Here is a 20,547-nt window from a genome sequence, read left to right on the forward strand (position 1 = left end):
ACGAGGAGCTTTTGTTTGCATATCAATGTGATGATAAATCGTCTTCACCTCGCCCACTTCAAACATACAGGGGCATTAAAGTGACGTCATCGGGGTAGTACAGGTCATGATACCGTCCGTGTCAAGTCTCGGGTAGCAATTCTGTGTGAAAGGTATACCTATGAATTTGCGAAAATCAAGTTCCCTGTAAAGTATCTAAATTAAGTGATCTACTTCGATGTGACATGACAAAGATGCAACGCTGTACATGGCTTGAGACGTTCGCTTAAGTTTAATGATTGAACACACAGTACATTGGCCGGTTGTTATTCACGTTTTCATTGAAAAAGTTCAAGCATGTCATATTGTTGGACTGTCTTTCTATTTTTGAAACTGGAACCCTCTTGCAATAAGTACTTTTGGTAGTATAGTGACTGCAGTACTACATCAAATATTGTGTGTTTGTGTGTTGTTGCTATATTGTGAAGGAGTAGTTTTAATATTTACTTCGTATACTATGATGGGGCAATGACATGTTGACTTAGACAACAATCTAAGGATTGGCATTTCACACAAAATTTCACCCCCCCCCACCCCCTACGAATTGAAAGAACTTTATGTTTGTTGATTATATTATTCACGAATTAGTGACTAAATCATGACTGATTAGCCTGACAGTGAAAAGATCCAGGTGTTCCTTCCCCTTATATAATGCACTCTCTCAGCGAGTGATCACATAACCGCACCATCGGCTGGACCTTTCACACAAATGGCTGATCGACCTGAACTTTTTTTGAAATATATATAACATACAGATGACCCCATTAGACAACAAATTCATTCTTCGTCCATAGATTCAGCTTTTCAAATAACATTTTCTTCAAGAAAAGTTCTCCAGATAGTTATTTTAAACATCCAAATTGTTGTCTAAAAAGACAAAATTCTAATAGACATATAAAAAAGCAAGAGAAACTAACATTTTCGTTTACGATACTTTATTCAGAAAAGTAATTCCAGCATTTTACACAGACGCCCTCTAGCGGCCATTTTGGTAAAACTATTTATCAAAACCAATACTGATTATCAGCAATTAACTTTAAAGATTAATTTAACATTGTCAATAATACCTCTTGCAATTTATGATAGCCTTGAATACTTTACAAACAAAAATATATTGACATTTGTAAACTATTTACAAAATATACAAATAAGTACAAATAAAATTCAATTGAATTAAAACCTTTGGACAGAAATAATTATTTCTAGCTATACAATAATGTTTATATAAAATATCAATTATCCTGTCAAAACAAGAAAACTTGAGCAGCATAACTTTGATTGTAAATTATAATTAAAATATACATGTAGTTAACAGTTCAAAGGTCATTTAAATGCTGTCTGGTAGTTGCTACCTTGCTAACATATATACCGTACTACATATAGACATACCATACATACATACATACATACATACATACATACATACATACATACATTATACGTACGTGTACGTACATACATACATACACAGATACATACATACATACATACTTATGTACATACATACATATGATACATACATACATACATACATACACATACATGTACATGTATACACACCTACATGCACACACACACACACACATACATACATACATACATACATACATACATACATACATACATACACACACATACACACTCATACATACATACATACATACATACATACACACACCTACATACATACATACATACATACATACATACATACATACATACATACATACATACATACATACATACATACATACATACACACATATACATACATACATACATACATACATACATACACACACACACATACACACATCTCACTAAATTGTTAAAACTCAAACTATTAAACTTTCAACTCTGAACACATGCAACACTTCTCAAGGAAATGTAACAACTGAACTTAGAAATTACAATCACTCTTACTAAACTATTACTTATCATTGCTGTCTGCAGACAAAATTAGTTATTTACTCTACATGTATCTACTTTTAGAGACATCGCTATTTTCTTTGAACAGTTTGCCTGATGGGAAGACAACAGTACAACATAATGAACACATACATGTCATGTACATCTTAACAGTTTCAAACTTTCGATAGTAAGTTAATCCTACAAGCCTCTGGTTGCTGGAAAGGTCTTGATAACCATACCCTATTAGCTAAGGTATTAGTCTTTCTCGTTTTAGTATTGTGAAATTTCATCAGCTATATCTGCCATGTCACTGTCTTTCAATGCTGTCTCCAATGCTGGTACATTAGCATGTCCTTTTTCTCTATCCATCCACTGCTGTAGCATAGCATATACCTGGAGATATATCATAGAAAAATGTAACCTACATATTATCATCAGAAGAGTTTCAATGATTTCTACAAATAAGACAGAGTTATTTACTTTCATTTTGGATTTTTATAAACAGGTATGTTTCAAACAAATGATGCATGAAGCGCGTGGAGTGGAAGTTATGCCATCGACCAAGAAATTGAATGTTCATTATTTATATGATGCACCTAGGCAGTAATATTCTATTTCTGGTACTGAGGACCTATAAATGGCTTTTAACATAATAAAAAAAATTGTGTGGTTCTGATTACGCTAAATTTTAGAATAGGTGGGGTAGGTAGATTTTAAAGTTTATTTTATTATATTTTTTTTCATGTGTGAGTGTCTAGTTCAGGTAGTTATGTTTTCCGTTGTTTTCCAAATGGTCTCTGTGTTATTTATTTCTTCCTATCAGATGTACATCCATTATAGATTGGGAGAATTTTATATTGTCTTTTTAAGTTGATGTCAGTTTCCACATCCACTATTTCTGGCGAGACTTCACAATTTTTCGAATATGTAAAAAAAGTGTACGGTCGGCAGTGAAAAACTAGGTGGGGTCAGGTAACTGGAACCACATTTTTTTTATCAGGCCATATTAGTACACTGCATTTTAAAATCTAAAGACTAGTACACGTTACCTGTTCATGATCTTTCCTGGGATACCTATGTCTCAGAGCCTCCAAATCTTCACTTGTAAACCCTAGCCTGTTTGCTAAGATACTCCAGTCTCTGGCACTGGCTCTGGTAGCTACTTTATCCATAATATCACTTGTAATGGCTATTGGCCCCTTGTTTGACTGTCAAAGAAAATTAACATGAGCACTGATTAGCATGGGAGTTTACTTATAATGAACAGCCTGGAATCTACAGTCGTTATTGGGCAATTGGTTTCTTTAGTTAGAATAAACAACATGAGCTCTAACTTTCTAAGTCACATCATTATATTGTATTACCAATCCACTTTGAAATAACTATGTAAAAAGTTTGGGAAAGACTGAGGAGATCTTGGTCTGAAAATTTTACCAGAAAAAGAACTTCCCGTTGTCAAATCTAGAGCACCTCTACTCTAACCTGTTTTAATAGTTATTTCACAGGTCTAAATTCAGTTTCATTAGAATATACAACCCATAACACCAAATTAATTTGTTTTCTGTATGTACCACAATCATTTATAGCATCCATATCAACCCATAACAACAAAGTAAAGCGTTTTCTGTATGTACCACAATCATTTATAGCATCCATATCAAGTGTAAAAGTATACTGTTTCAGTTGGTAATACAAGTAACACTGAAGTAAAGCACTTTCTCTATGTGCTACACTTGTTTATAGCATCCATATCAAATGTAAAAGTATAGTTTCATTTGCTAATTGACCACATTAGAAAGGCGGCTTGTAAATAAACTAATTGAAACTGTATACGTTTACACTTGATATGACTGCTACAAATGAGTGTAGCAAATGGAGAAAGTGCTTTACTTCAGTGTTACTTGTTGTAAAAAGTCAAAGGTTCAAATAGTGAAACACCCATAAACACTTCTCCAAAACACCAAGATACAACATTGTCTAAACAACTGTAACTGCCATATAGAATACATCACACAACTACTGAATTTTAGACATACCTCACTGCTTCCAGGTGGTTGCTCAGCAGTCTTAGGTTGAGGGCGCTGTTCTGCTCGTTTGTGTTGCTCCTGCACTTGTTGGGGAATGACTTCAAATTGTAGAACCGACTGGATTGTACTGTATGGCATTCCTTTAATCCAGTATATAAACTGATCCTCATCAACATACCCTTGATGTGTGTTATCTAGTTCTGCCATGAAGATCTTCACATTTTGAGAGATGGTTTCCTAGTAATAACAGTTTTAAAAAAAAAAATAATTACTATTTTGCATAATAATACAGATGAGAGTCAAAACTAAGTGCAAAGCTTGCTACAATGATCTGTTTTGTGTTTGTCTCCTAGCTAGGAGCGACTTTCCAACAAAATACTGTTTTACTTGGATTTTCACAGTGTTATGTTGCACTCCTCAGTTGTCCAAGGACATGCTAATGTACCAGCATTGGAGACAGCATTGAAAGACAGTGACATGGCAGATATAGCTGATGAAATTTCACAATACTAAAACTAGGAAGATTAATACCTTAGCTAATAGGGTATGGTTATCAAGACCTTTCCAGAAACCAGAGGCTTGTAGGATTAACTTACTATCGAAAGTTTGATGTACATGTATGTGTTGATTATGTTGTACTGTTGTCTTCTTGTTGGCTTCTATATAGAAGTTAATATAACAGGGTCCTGTGACTTATGCATGTCAGCGTGGTATCTGCAGTGTTTTCTTCAGCCATACATGAGTAAAAGTACAACAGAAAACACCACACACTAGTGTATAAATACCCTTGATATCCACATCAATGTAATGTGACTCTCTCATAAGAAAATACTAACCTCACTTTCATCTGTGTGAAACATAGTCAGGATTCTGGTAAGCGCTCTTTTATCAATTACTTCACCATTATTCAAAGTCTTGAAAAGAGCTGTAAACAACGGATATCAAAGACTGCGAGTTAGAATCCCTATGCCGTGATTTACTTCACTCTTAAAGCTGCCACTAGAATATTTTTAACCTTTTTTCGAGATGACTAACTCTTAATAATATCAGTATTGAATCACCTGTGGGTATTAGTGTAGCTGTATACAAAATATGGTACAATACATCCAATCAAATTGATTTTTGGGTCCGCACCCTAAAATCAGCACTCCAAACTGAACTATAGATAAAATAGATCTATACAATGTCTAATTATTGGTATTTTAACAGTTTTCAGTGAACATATTTTCGGCTGTTTATTTGAAGAAATAAAAATGATTCAGTTCAGGTAATGCAGGTATAGTCTGGTAGATGTGAGTCATGTACAAACTTTCCACATTCACTAGATTTCATTTTGCAGATGTGTTTTCTAGTGAAATGCAACTTGGTAATTGGTTAGGGTTGTATAGGGTATAAATTTATGGAGAGAATAAAATAATTTTTGTGTTCTTCTGGAGAAAAGTTACAGAAAAGTCATTAGATTTATGTACATGTCAGTGTGCCCTCTAAGCCAATTTGACGGGCCATTGACACACACAATTTTTAGTGACGCACCAAAATTTGGTGTTCCTCTATCTCTTACTATGTGTGGTGACCAGCGTACCCTCTAAGCAAATTTGATGCACCACTGACACACACTTTTTAGTGATGCACCAAAATTTGGTGTTCCCCTATCTGTTACTATGTCACGGGTGACTCACAAGAAATGCCAGTGTTTATCATTTGACCTACAACAACAAAATTTGGCTATCACTAGAGGGCACACTGGTACATGTAACTAGATATCGGAATCAACTCAACTCAACTACATGTATATGGTGTTTCAAACTAAAGCTGTGTTGTAGTTACAAACTTGTAAAAAAAACTAACCTCTGAGTTTATCTTCAACATTAGCATTCTCAAACCACTTTGCTGCATTACAGTATGTCTGGAACGTTATAGACCCACTTTCATTCTTAGGGAAATGAGTCAAAATCTGGAAATAATGTTTGTGTAATAAATTAACTGAGAATCATAAAACAGCTGAAATATTGTGTCTGTAGACAGTGAAATGAAACAAGACCCTTAAAAAAGCAGTGGCCCCAGTCAAGTCAGCTATAACAAATGTCATTTTGACACTCAACTAATAACTTAGTTTATAAGATGAACTGTGTCGGGATGCCCTCAATGGTCTACCCATGTCATATCTGAGATGGCTGATGAAAGTGGAATAACATATCTTACCATCTACTTACAGTACCTTCAACATCTAATATTTTACAGGTTTTTTTTACGCTGCTTGATTTATCTTATGCGAGTTTCATTTCTTAGTGCTTTCAATAGTCTAGCTGCTAGACCTCGGGTTTTTTTCTGATACAATATGACAAATGATGTGTTCAAAGTGAAGTACATCCACTTATCATATCAGAAGAAAGCCTGAACGTCTAGCAGCAAGACTATGCTTTCAAGTGCATATTAGGATTCAACTCTAAATGTGAAAAACAATTGTTTGACAGAGTTACACAAAAAGTGGGATCCAAAGTATAATCCTATGTAATCCACTGATAATACTAGCATGAGAACCTGAGTTTGAGATGGCCTTTACGTGCACCTTCTTTATGTTTATTTGTTTGGATAGGACCGATCAAGGTAAAATGTTTGTGATACAGAAGTGTTCCATACTGATCAAATCATGCATAAAATCCTAGGTCTACAAAATTTATGATATTTCTGCAGTTGCATAGCTATTATTCATTTTTGGAAGATAAATTGAATTTATGGTCATGTGATGCATGATGAAGATGGAACATTTGCTGTTTGCATTCAAAGCTCAGGTTCTCTAGAATTCAAAAACTCTAATTACAGAGTTTTACCTTCCTGATGAGTTCATCCTTCATTACATGTGATTGTGCTAATGCTGCTTTGGCGAGTACTCCATCACTGGTAGCATCATTACTAATTCCACTAAATCTTCTCCATAAACGTTCCACTTCTACAACTGGTACTGCAAGTACAAAGTTAGATACAGTGTTCTTTGGTCAAATTTTCAAATATTATATACCCACAAATTTTGCAATCACTTTACCTTACAGTCTCTGCAATCACTAGATCTGTAACTTCACTACATTCACCCGTTTTCTATCTAGCTTGTCCTGGTAGCAATTTCAATCCATTATTCAGTTTTGAAAATATCAACATAAGCTGATTGCTTATAGTGGGGAGTGACTACATAACAAAAAGCTATTTGATTATTCAAATGAAGTCAATAGTAATTGTACATTTGCACGCTAGTGTGTAGTCTAGTTCCTATTGAGCCAGGGGTAATAATTGTAAAACGCTTTGAGCACAGCATGGGAAAGAGCTATATAAGAACCCAACATTATTATTATTATAATGCTACATGTACATGTATAAGGAGCATTGGAGACAGCCTTTCCCTTATGGATATACAATGCATAATATACAAATTTGAAATCAGCCTGCTTCATTTACAATCTCATTAGAAACATTTTCAGGGTACTAAAATGTGGCATGCTTCAATCAAAAATTGAAAAAGCCTGTCTGTGTTGGACTCTCAAATTTCATATTATTTTGCAACCCACCAAAAAAAAAAATCTCAAAAATGTCTGCTTACTATTACAGGTCTGTGCATGAGCATTGATCCAGTTCTTAGCTGCAGGATGGGTGAACTCTGACACAATACTGCCATCGTTGTTATCGAAGTTACTAGCTACGACACCCATGGTGTATAACCTGCCAAACAACGATGAGTTGTCTCAAATGACAATGACTTGTCCGATGAATGAGTTGTCTGCAAAAACAAGGTTATACTAGATTTTAAAATACATCGCTGGAAGTGTCGTTATCATTCCTCTCCTTACACCTTTGTGGAAAGGAATGAGAAGAGCGTATGTAGTGTACATGTCGCGATTTCATTTTGACTGTTACATTTACTGTCGTTTGATCTTTTGTGAGCACTCGTTATATACATCTGACACAATACCATATGGTTTCCCAAGCCACACGGGAGCACTGATCATGAGTGAATTCACTCAACCAATGAAAATGAGTAATATGCCAAAACATGCAGGTACAGTACTTCAGAGTGATCTGTTCAAAAACAGCATGAGCACAGAGTGAAGACAATGACGTTATTGTTTGGTCATTCTCTTTCTTTCAATTTTGACTGTTGAGTGTTATATTGTAAGAGGGATTCTGGTTGGCTACTAGTAATTGCGAGATTGGTTTCGAGAAAACCTATGGTATTGTATCAGATGTAGGTAACTAGCACTCACAAAAGAACAAATGATGATAAACATAACAGCCAACTAGAAATCGTGACATGTACACTACATCGGAATTTAATCAGGTTAAGGTAAGACCTGCTCAAGATAAGAAGTTATTTTGTTCAAGGTTGATAAATTGTCTAGTTAATGATCTCAGGTAATTTTGTCAAAGCCGTCTTCACAGAGGAACTTTGATAAAAGATATCAATTGCGGACAAATTTTATACTGGTAGTTGATGAATAAATGTAGCACAGTGGACAAAACAAAGCCATTTTTTTTTTCATTGTATTTTATCGTTCAAGGCTTCAACAATCTCTCTGCCTGTCACAGTTAAAAAACAGAAAGAGAAGGAAGTGAAAAGTTATTAATTGGACACCAGAACCTGATTATTAGAGAAGTAATGCAACACAACATCAAACATCTACACAAATGCTGAAGGAAAATTCGTCTTCTAATTCTATAAAAGATTGCCGAGGTACTGTAAATGGGTATTCATACTGACACCTACCACAGAGACCAAAGATACTCAATAAAAACAACCATTTGTAAAATTATGCTACAATTTATACAAACAATTCTCGTTGCTACTAGATACCACATTTTCAAAAAACTCATTCCTCCCATAACAATAACAGTTGTGTACATTCTGATTCCTATTTCCATTCTAACTTTTGGAAACACTTTAGGTCAATTCTTTATTAGTGCTTTTTGTACTTTTTAGACTTTAATTTATGGAAGGTTTTCACTTCAGTGTTACATTTTAGTGCTTTTTCTTTTCTTTTTATTTGTATGGGCCGCTGGCCTGAAATAAAGAATAATAATAATAATAATAATACACTAGACATATGCTAGAACAATCTTGAAGATAGCGTAGTTACAACTGGATTTGTTGATGCCTCCATCCAGCTTTACTAAGTGCCTTCTCTCTCCGTCGATCATAGTATACAAGTTATCTGGCCATTCGACGTACATATACAGAGATACAGAAGTACAAATCAGAGTTCACTTTTTCAAAGGCTCTAAAAAGTCCTGGCATTGCACCATACAAATTCAAAACGCATCCCATGTACTACCTCTAACATATTTATTTTCCAGACTAACGTACTTTATTGATTCATTGATTTGTATCGATTTTTAAATGATTAAATTTAAAGTACGTATAAATCTACATTGATAATTTGATTGATGATTGAGATTTGAATTATCATGTAACGTTACAATTTACATTTCAGCATAGAAAGGGTTTGGGTTTACAAACTACGATTTTTCTCTCAGAATACCTTTTTATCTGCCGTCCCCAAGTTCCGAATTTACAACAAAGTACCACGAATCGATAGGGAGATGAACTGTACGACTTACGGTATAATTGTAAACAAATCACGACTCTCTGCTCATGGACGTCGCCATTTTGACATATCCCAAGATGCATTGCTTTGTTACTATGGGTGCAAACTGACCAGGGTAACACATCTAGAGACGCGTATTAACTGTCTTCCTTGTCTACAGGCTAAATATAACAACGTATTGAATTAAAATATTTCCCCTACCTTTATGGATGTGTAATTATCTTCTAGTATAGAATGTATATTGATACAGTGTCAGTTTATCCACGGCGGGGCGGGGGTGGGGGGGGGGGGTTATTTCCCTTGGGCCGATTATATATAGTCACTGACCCCCCCCCCCCTCCGCCCTTGTAAAACTGAAAACTGACTGGCCGACGTATCATTTTTGTCGAAAAAATGACACCCCCCCCCATCATGTGAGTCTGGTATAGTCATTGTGAGTCAGAGTTACTTGACTATATATCTCGCAAATACTTTAAGACAAAAGTGCAGCACCACCATGTAATTAGTAACTTCACAGGGTTGAAATATTTAAAAAAAAAAAAGGAGTTAAATAGTGTCTTGACAGTAAAAAGGTAGGGGAAAGCTGAAAGTTTGAGATGGGAATATGTACACCTCTCATGTGTCCTTGGGCATCTCCCCCTGGAATCACAGACAGAGGTTTTTGAGCCAATTTTATTGGCCATTCAGATCTTTTTGGGGAGTATAATTTCTAAGTTTTACAAGAGAGCACCAACCACAGGGTGCGAGCATGTGATTGGTTGGTTGGTTGGTTGATTGATTGATTGATTGATTGATTGATTGATTGATTGATTGATTGATTGATTGATTGATTGATTGATTGATTGATTGATTGATTGATTGATTGATTGATTGATTGATTGGTTGATTGGTTGGTTGGTTGGTTGGTTGGTTGGTTGGTTGGTTGGTTGGTTGGTTGGTTGGTTGGTTGGTTGGTAGGTTGGTTGGTTGGTTGGTTGGTTGGTTGGTTGGTTGGTTGGTTGGTTGGTTGGTTAATATCATAATATCAATGCTTTGCCCAAAATCATTTAAATCAAATGGAATGGCGAAATTCATAATTTACGCGACAAATAAATCAGCTTGAAAGTTCTGTCTGATTATTATGTTATTACCAAAACTGTCGTCCGATTACCAATTCATTAGTCCAGTTCCTGATTGATTGGACCGTATTGCGAATTTACACTACGTTATCTCCACGTACAATACATTGTAATGTGTGAAGTAACGTAGTGTAAATTCTGAATACGATAGTCAGGAAGTAGACTACCTATTCATCGATGTAGGGTTAGGGAACTACACTCCACGCACTAAAAGACCCTAAGGAAAATGTCTAAGCAGCAACGATAGGTGCTACTGTTAATTTTTGCAGTGCTTATCCAACATTATATTCTACGATCGAGCTCGAGTATATTGATGGCGTAAATCAAGAGATCTGATTGGTCTAGAAAACTAATTAAAGTTGAAAATGAGTGATTATAAGTTGGCACGCGTCCAAGTTTGACGTTTACTTGGTGCTTGGCGTTCATTGTCTACGTGTGTCGTCTGCTCCGAACGTTGACAGTCTGCTCAATCTGCAGTGACAGTCTCGGAACTCTGTGGATTTTCAGATGAATATTTGCTCAGTGAGACAAAATATATAGTTTATGGGAAATTATGAAGGAAATTTCGAAAGCAGCCGAGTTATCTCGTATTTGCAGAAATCATCGCCCACTACTAAGGTCAAGGCATGCACAGTGTTGGTTCCGGTTCTCCACTCGGCAGCTGCAGAATTGCAGTGGAAACAGGTACGTACGTGTGCATATGTAATGTCATAAACAGAAGCAAGTGTAAGAGCTTACACTGGCCGACTTACCATTATTCAAATAAAAGTTATTTCCTAGAGTATCAGTCATCAATCTGAGTGGAATATCCTCAAACCAGAATGGCAGAAAGTCTAAAGACGTACGTAACTCCCGTAAATACATGTTGTAATCAACCTGCTGCACATGCTCATCACGCGTACGCGTCACGCCACCGAGTCCTGAAGCATGCCGTAATTTGTATTCATAAATGTATACTTTTAATGGACAAATCAATGTACGGATTATCCCTAGAATCAAGTAGCAGATACATGTAAAATGAATTCAGTCACTGCACGACATGACACACGGCCTATACGGTCATGTCTTGAAATCATCTGTATATTGTTATGCACATTGTTCATGGGGGGGGGGGGGGATAACCGAAACCATAAATTGTATTTAGTTCTTATCTTGTTTGTGTTTTTTTAAATATACTGGTGTAATATAATAGCGATAAACCACGTCCCCTTGGGATGTTATACCAGTCGGTTTGACCACTGAACTCAAGATATATTTCGTTAACAGGTCAAAATATCTTGGTATACCCATCCGAAGGGGTGGTTTATTGCTTGACTATTCGTTGAATAACATGACCCTGCTGCCCGAAAACTGCAACAGTGATGAGTATACATTGTACTGCACGTTGTATTTGTTCTTGGAACCGTGAACAATATATAGAACCTATTTCATTTCGGACTCTTATGGTGTATTATAGGTGTTCACAATTTCGCCCATACTCCACACCAATGAACTTCATCACACAAAACATGAACAAATTTTTAACACTTTTTCTTTTATTTCTGCAAATTTTATATTGTCAATTTATACACATCAGTTTATACGATTACCCTCAAAACTAACCTACATTATACACTAGGCTTGATGATCAATACAACCCATGGACTGGTAGAGAATGTGCTTGCTAGCAGGTTTACCATTAATAATCCTACAACGCCGGCTATTTCAAGACTACCTTTGACTTCAACATTTAATTCACCACACTATCACTCATTCTCCTAATCTTGCTACGTGCAGTTGCTGCCTAATTTCATAATGTAAAGTTGCAATACAATATACTGGGGGTTTTAGATTAAAATTTGTGATAAACATCAGAATTTGAAATACGGTCGTTGGTGGCGCTCCACACAACCTGCTATGATCACTCACCTGTGGGCTGGCCCGATTGGTTGGTTGGCGCGCCGCCATCGACGTGGACTCATTTTAGAAAACTAGGCAAATGAGAGAATGGATAATGGGGGGGGGGTGGTGTTAACGACTGTATTCTCAACACCTACACGACAGACATATTGTATCAAAACTCGTACATGACACGCGGCTTTTGGTGACATACACAATGCTGATCAGAATGGCGCACATAAACATACCCCTGTACCTGTAGAAAAAAGCTGTTCCAAATATTGGGATTTTCAACGCAAAATATTTATTTTTTTCAATCATCGGAAACTAGAAAATTAACAAGAAAGTAAAAGTGTGTTTTTCACAAAACATAAAATTGGACGGTCAAATAAGCTTATAATTTCAGGGAGAACATCTTATTTCAGAGATGAAGTTTAAAAATATCCATACCATTGACACCAGAGGAGTGAAGAATATGTGATCACTTGCTTGTGTAGTGTTAGAAGCTTAAGGCGATACCTATTTATGCCTTCACGTGGAATGCGCCTCGAAAATAAAAAATACCACCAATGGTGTTGTAGCACAACTGTAGTTTTTAAAAATGTTTATCCATATGCTAGTCTATGCTAACAATAGGTGTTTATTTGCTGAATAACTATCCAGTTGCCTATCCAACCATGTTGCTATCTTTACGATAAATGCTATCATTTGGCTGTTGCTATGGGCGTGGTCATGTTGTTAGATATATTTGCATACATTTGTGTATGTTTTTGTTCACTTGTGTATGAATTCCTGATATTGTCTTTGCAATATACGTGATCATTTGGCTGTTGCTATGGGCGTGGTCTTGTTGCTAGGAAAATTTACATACATTTTTTGAATGTTTATTCAATTGTCTATTAAACCCTGTTGTTATCTTTGTGAAATACACCACCGTTTGGCTGTTGCTATGGGCGTGCTCATGGTTACTAGGGTATTTGCATACATTTTTTAAATGTTAATTCATCTGTCTTTCTATTCCTGTTGTTATCTTTGCAATATACGTGATTATTTGGCTGTTGTTATGGGCGTGGTCTTGTTGCTATGCAAATTTACATACATTTTTTGGATGTTTATTCAATTATCTATTAAACCCTGTTGTTATCTTTGTGAAATACACCACCGTTTGGCTGTTGCTATGGGCGTGGTCATGGTTGCTAGGGTATTTGCATACATTTTTTGAATGTTTACTCACTTGCTTACCAGATGATGTTGTTATTTGACCAAAATATACTGCCATTTGGTTGTTGCTAAGGGCGTGGTCATGGTCGCTAGGGCCAATTTTGTCAAAATGTTTTTAAGAAAATCTGCAGAATAACAGTTTCAGAAACATCTCGCCAAGTTTCAGACTAATTGACCAAGTACTTTTTGAGATATAAGTTTTTGACCAAAAATGAACATTTTTACACCTAATTTGCATATCACTCATGGAATCATGGTAAGCTTAATATTTCTTCGTCCATACATCCCTAGATACATTCCCATTAAATTTCAGCCCAATCTGCTCAGTAGTTTTAGAATTATAGATTTTTAACCAAAAAGACACATTTTTAGCCCTAATTTGCATATCACTGATGGAATCATCCCGTCATGAACAAATCTTACTTTACACCACCTTAAGAATGTTCCCACCAAATTTCGCACCAATCTGCCCAGTAGTTTCTGAGTTTAAGTTTTTTGACCAAAAATCACATTTTTTGACCCAAATCACACACCTGTGATGCGATCATTTTGATTTGAACAATTTCCCAACTAGACACCCAAAGTAATGGACCCACCAAATATCGTGGCAATCGGTTCAGCGGTTTTTGACTTTAAGTTGTTTACACACACACACACATCCACACACACACACACACACACACACACACACAGACAGACGCCGGGCGATCCCTATAGCACTACTGAACAAGTTCAGTTGTGCTAAAAAAAAATCGTAACAACTTTTTCTGTTACTTTGTATGCTCCAACAGTTAATTACTTTTGTTTGCCGTCCTTGAATTTCCTCCAAAGCCTATCAGGCAGACAGGCAAAAAATACAACCCCCCCCCCTAAAAAAAAACAAAACAAAACAAAGCCCCCCCAAAAAAATAAATAAAACAAACAAACAAAAAACAAACAAAAACAACAACAACAAAACAGACAAAAAACACAAAACAACAAAAAAAAAACCCAAAATACAAAAAAAACCCACAATGCTAGCATGTCATGTAACATTCACTTTTCTGTTGATTAATTTTCTATTTGTACCTAAATCTACTACACTGGTGAAATGTAAGTGTCAACGTTCGACATCTGACTGTCTTAAACAACTATTTAGATATATGTGCTGTTATAGATATTTGAACGGTCCTTCCATTTAAAAAAGTATGAAATACGGCCGTGTGCTGAACATTTAAGCAAAATGTTTCTTCTAAATCGACCACACGAGTGGACGGCCGCGAATTTAAGGGATGGCGCCTTACTTCTAAGGACAATCGTTCATATGGCAAAGCTTGGAGTGATTTGAATAACTTGTCAATTGGTTAACGTTCCTTGTAACCATGTACCAAAGTCTCCAGGTTGTATACCGTATATTGTGGACACACTGTACAGCCAGTCCACAATTTCACGTAAATATAAGCTTAGTACTTTGTGTGCTCAACAGGTCGGTCGATTTTTCTACGACAATTACATATTTGATATCCGATTACGAAATTGAAGCTAAAATTATTCACCTTAATTGAGTCGACTATGACAAAAATGATGCATTGCTTGACAATTTTCATAACTTGTACATTAAAATATCAACGAACGCATAACAGCTAGATATGTGTCAGGTCCGGCAATAGTATGTGTATGCATGACAGTTTTGATGAAACCCTCAAACAGGGTAGTTTTCAGCCTGGCTATCAGTCATTCCGAAATATTACGCAACTCAGGTCCTTTCTTTTACAGAAAATTCACACCTGGTCCTCTATAACCGGAAAACCAATTTTCATTCAAGTCACTTCGTCGTAAAACTACAGAGTTTGGCCTCTTTACGTCGGACACTGTCCCCTTTACGGCACTGTACAGAACGTACAAATGTACCTCCATAGTATGCTCTTGCTTACGAGAATGTCAAATCACACGAACTGTGATGATGCTGTCACCAACTTACCATCAGCTTTGCTTGTAGAGTCAACCAGTGTCTGTACATTTTTGGTGAAGGGTCCAAAGTTCGTGACATTGTGCACATTATTGGACGAATCATCAATTCACAAATTCTGAGGACACACAGAAAACTAAATGATGTCAGCCGACTGGACACAAAGTCAAACAATACATAAATGTAATGAAATTATTACACTATTACACTTGTAAACCCACAAATCACAAAGAAAGATAAAATTGATAGTTCTAAAGAGTTTCTGAGAGATCCCTGAATGACGGCTGCTTTGTTGTCAGTGTTGCATAAGTTTTCTTGACAGCATGATGTACATGTTTTGAACTTGTAGGCATTGTTTCCCGCCACTTTACATCCGGGAACACATGTCTTGTCACACTGACGCGTAAAAGTGATGAGTACGCCGTCGTCTATAAATTTTTCCACCTGTGTAGAGAAGGGCGCCCTCATTAGTACAGTGACTCGGGTTAACACACTTACCCGTACGTACTATTCTACGAGATGGACAGAGGCGTTTGTTTTTCACTGTTTTAACCAAGTGTACCCTACACACTTTTCTGTTAACTGTTACTGTCCTGTTCATAAATAAATAACAGATTCCATTGCAGAGTACATAACTAACTTTTAAAGAAGTTTTGCCGTCACCTGCTTTGAACTTGACTCACACTCTGTCTGTCTGTCTGTCTGTCTGTCTGTCTGTCTGTCTGTCTGTCTGTCTGTCTGTCTGTCTGTATGTCTGTCCGTCCGTCTGTCTCTGACTGTCTCTGTATCTCAACTGATAACGATAAGAGGTTTGTGTGAATGCAACTTTTCAATCAGGTCTGTGTCTGTCTGTCTGTCTGTCTGTCTGTCTGTCTGTCTGTCTGTCTGTCTGTCTGTCTGTCTGTCGTCTCTCTCCCTCCCTCCCCCTCCCCCTCTCTCTCCTCTCTCTCTTCCTCTCTCATCTCTCTCTCTGTCTCTCTATCTCTCCCTCTCTGTCTCTGTATGTGTCTCTCTCTGTCTGTCTCTCTCTGTCTCTCCCAGTCTCTCTCTGTCTCTGTCTGTCTGTCTGTCTGTCTGTCTGTCTGTCTGTCTGTCTGTCTGTCTGACGTGTCTGTCTGTCTGTCCCACCCTCCCCCTCCCCCCCCCTCTCTCTCTCTCTCTCTCTCTCTCTCTCTCTCTCTCTCTCTCTCTCTCTCTCTCTCTCTCTCTCTCTCTCTCTCTCTCTCTCTCTCTCTCTCTCTCTCCCTCAATCATTTAATAACTAATCATGCTTAATTATGAACACGTACCTTGCACCATGGTTCATTGTATGAACAATTTTGAGTCTGTATGACTGATACATTATGAATGCAATTTTCTTTTTCTGCTGATAAAAGACACGAATAACATGTCAAGTTGTGTCGACCTGAGTCTTTTGTAATACTATTAACCACTGGTTCCGATCTGCAAACTAAAAACAAAAGAACACAGAAAACTCAACGTCAGCTATTACAAACATGCAAGTACAGTAAATACTGGCCAATGTACAATGAATGCACATGTTAGTCAATCGACAAGGCGCGTTAGATTGTCATTGTGGCTTGTTATAATAATATAAACTATTGTTTTCGAAATGAATGGTGTACGGTAGAATCTTTTTGTCACAGAAATTGTATCGTTCCAAGAATATCCATACGATTCTGATTCCGATTCTAATTTTGAAAATTCGCAGTAGCATGTTTAAGAACACATAAAACGTATCCACAGACATAACTACTTAGAAAATACACGTCTTTTAATATAATAAATTCCTTCCATTTTCCAATCATCACCCTACCTTAAGTTGATCTTAAACATATGCACTGACACAATTCATTTACAAGTAAGAGCTATATATGATTCGGTGGTAACTTCTCGATTAAGGAGCTTATTTTTACTACTGTATTTTACGATCACTAGTTCTACTGCAACAATCAATACACATTAAGGGTAAAATCTTCAGTACCCACGTTACTAAACGTGATCTCAGCCATACAACATATGCCTATAAGAGAGAAGGGGTAGAATATGTACTTTTGAGATTTGTGCGTTTTTTCTTTAGCAGATTTTTAGTTACTCCATATTTTCGCGTTCTTTTGGTTAACACAAATGTACTACGAAATTTAATACAATGAGTACTCGAACTTCTGTGATCGTTATTATCCGATCACATGAATTATTGTGTACGTTGTCAATTCACACAATAAACTCCCCCTTGGAAATTGAGACAATCACCTCAGTAGCTACATAATTTGTAGTTGTCATGGTGTTACATTTTCTGTAACTACTTCTATTTAGGCCGAAAAAACTAACAATTTTACGTATTCGAGAGAAGAAAATGAAATCGCGAAAATTGTGAACTCTCGCAAGAATTTGTGGATGCGGAAACTGACATCAAAACTGTTCTTCCAATCTGTAATGGCTGTACATCTGATGAGAAGAAACCAATAACACAGAGATCATATGGAAAACAACGGGAAACATAACTACCTGAACTAGACACTCACATATGAAACAAAAATCTATCTACTCCACCTATTCTAAAATTGATGAGGTCTTACAATAGTTCTTTCCATGAAATCTTCTAATTTGAAGTTAAAACAGCAAGCATATTCATATGAACCAACCGTATATTAATATTTGTCATATCTTTAAATAATTACATTCTAGCCATGGATTATTCCTCGGCGGATTCGACGATAGAGTTGTTTCTATTTTCTCTACTTATGGACATTTGTTTGGTGTTCGATTAGCTGTGGAGAATTGTTGGGCGTCGAAATTCCATTATGACACTTTGAAAACAGACTATTAACATTCATGAATGTATGCTATAAAATGTGCTTATAATCCGATATTAATACCATGATTTATATTCTTGTCAACTCTTGCGATTCTAGTACCTTATAGTTATCACTAAGTCACGTTTATTTTGTATTCTACAGACTGGTCTATTATATACATGCTCATATCTCTGCTAACATATTCATTTCTGGGTCAATTGACATGGTATGTGAATAATGCAAGTGTAATCATTTATAATATGTTTATGTTAAAGTGGCTATATGAATAGGGATGGGTATTTATTTTCGATTTTCTATTAATAAAAATCTTAACTATGTTTTTTTCTACAGAATTGTGTAACAGCATAAGCTTAGACAAAATCGGTGTTTGTAGCTAGATTATAAATGTAAAAAAAAACCCAGAAAAACCGAGTGAAAATTTAGTTTACAAATCTTTTTTACACATTTATTTTTTTCAATTTATTCTGTCCTTTGGTATGTTGTTTGAGAATGTTTTTTTCCGAGTAGAAAAACGTAGTAAAGTTGTTTTATTAATCATAAATCCAATTTCTCTGACAATCACATGAAAGTTTGTTCCAATCCTTTTGAAATAGTAAGTGGGGTTCACTGTCATGTTTTCAAGAAAACCGGTAATCTGATATTTTCCCATAGAAATAATGTATTCGGCGGCCATATTGGATTCTATAATAGTATCACGTTGATCTTTATTTTATGAAAAAAAATATGGTTGAAATTGATTGAGAATGGGTTGGAGATTTCTTGAACAAACTTAAATCACATGAGAAATTACTGTGGTTATGTGATATATTTGCATACTTTTCTTGTCTGACAGAAGAACGTTGTCGAAAGTTCACCAATCGAAGTGGGAATACTCATAAGTATCCAGAAGCGAAAACATCAATGTTATGTAGTGAAGTAGGTAAGTTAATGACGTCACGTAATTTGCCGACATCACGTAACACTAGCCATGGGTCATCTAATTTGATTTCTCTAGTTACACTGACTTCCCTAAGGTGACGAGGTCATGACCTGATGACCTTTCAGTATAGTTCAGTAAGACCTGTACGCGTGTCTCATATCAAAGTCATGTATATATTGACATTCAATTAACTGTATTTAGTGTAAGTTGTTCACTATTAGAAACTTGGTAAAACTTGATGACACGATTATTTTATACAACGTAAAACCATTGTCGTAAAACCACACACCTCTTTACGGTAGCAGTGAACATGCTGTGATTTTTTGTTGCGTCGAAGATTTATGCTCCCTTGCGATGATGCGTGACATAATACAAGGTAGTGTTCAAATTATCAATCATTTGTATAACCATCCAAATAGCTTCTATATGACAAATACTAATGTCTGTCTGTCTGTCTGTCTGTCTGTCTGTCTGTGTTTTTCTCTGTATGTCTCCCCATATACATACACACTCTCCCCCTCCCCTGTCTGTCTGTCTTTCTTTCTTTCTCTCTCTCTCTCTCTCTCTCTCTCTCTCTCTCTCTCTCTCTCTCTCTCTCTCTCTCTCTCTCTCTCTCTCTCTCATATACACGGTCACGTACACTCGTCCATTAAACTGAAAACTCGTATATAACTAGATGAATATTACGGTCATATTGCGGCCAACCACAAAAGCTTTTAAAGCAATTTCGCCCTTGGCAAAACGTGACATTCAAATCTCAATGCTATTAACACTTGTACACTAGATTAAAAGTGTTCTATATTTAGATTATATTCCACAATATTGAACCCATGATAAACAGAAAATATTGACTTTATGGGGTCAATAAATTACTTTTTTTTATTTTACACGAATTCCCTGAATGATATTGGGAAAATATGAAGTCAGAGCACTTATTGTTGTCTGATTTCCTCCATCTTTCATAAAACGGGGGCAAACGGAAAGGATATCTACTGATGTGATTCGACATCTTCTAGACTGAGGAGTTGAAACTATAATATGAATTAGTTTATGCCCCAATCTGAAGTAAAATGCCA

The 20,547-nt window shown here is 36.2% G+C and overlaps 1 protein-coding gene across 1 annotated transcript; it reads right to left on the minus strand.

Annotated features, from left to right (window-relative positions):
• Positions 1 to 1,873: 1,873 nt before the first annotated feature.
• LOC144452248 (uncharacterized) lies at positions 1,874 to 9,622 on the minus strand. Its single transcript, XM_078143302.1, has 8 exons — positions 9,582 to 9,622; positions 7,570 to 7,746; positions 6,809 to 6,939; positions 5,826 to 5,931; positions 4,814 to 4,902; positions 3,987 to 4,214; positions 3,000 to 3,158; positions 1,874 to 2,343 (listed from the first exon to the last, which is right to left on the minus strand). Exons 2-8 carry the CDS (start codon positions 7,676 to 7,678, stop codon positions 2,221 to 2,223), a joined length of 945 nt encoding a protein of 314 aa, XP_077999428.1. The 5' UTR covers positions 7,679 to 7,746; positions 9,582 to 9,622; the 3' UTR covers positions 1,874 to 2,220.
• Between the last annotated feature and the right edge of the window lie 10,925 nt (positions 9,623 to 20,547).

This window comes from Glandiceps talaboti, chromosome 22, assembly GCF_964340395.1.
Source record: "Glandiceps talaboti chromosome 22, keGlaTala1.1, whole genome shotgun sequence".
NCBI lineage: Eukaryota > Metazoa > Hemichordata > Enteropneusta > Spengelidae > Glandiceps > Glandiceps talaboti.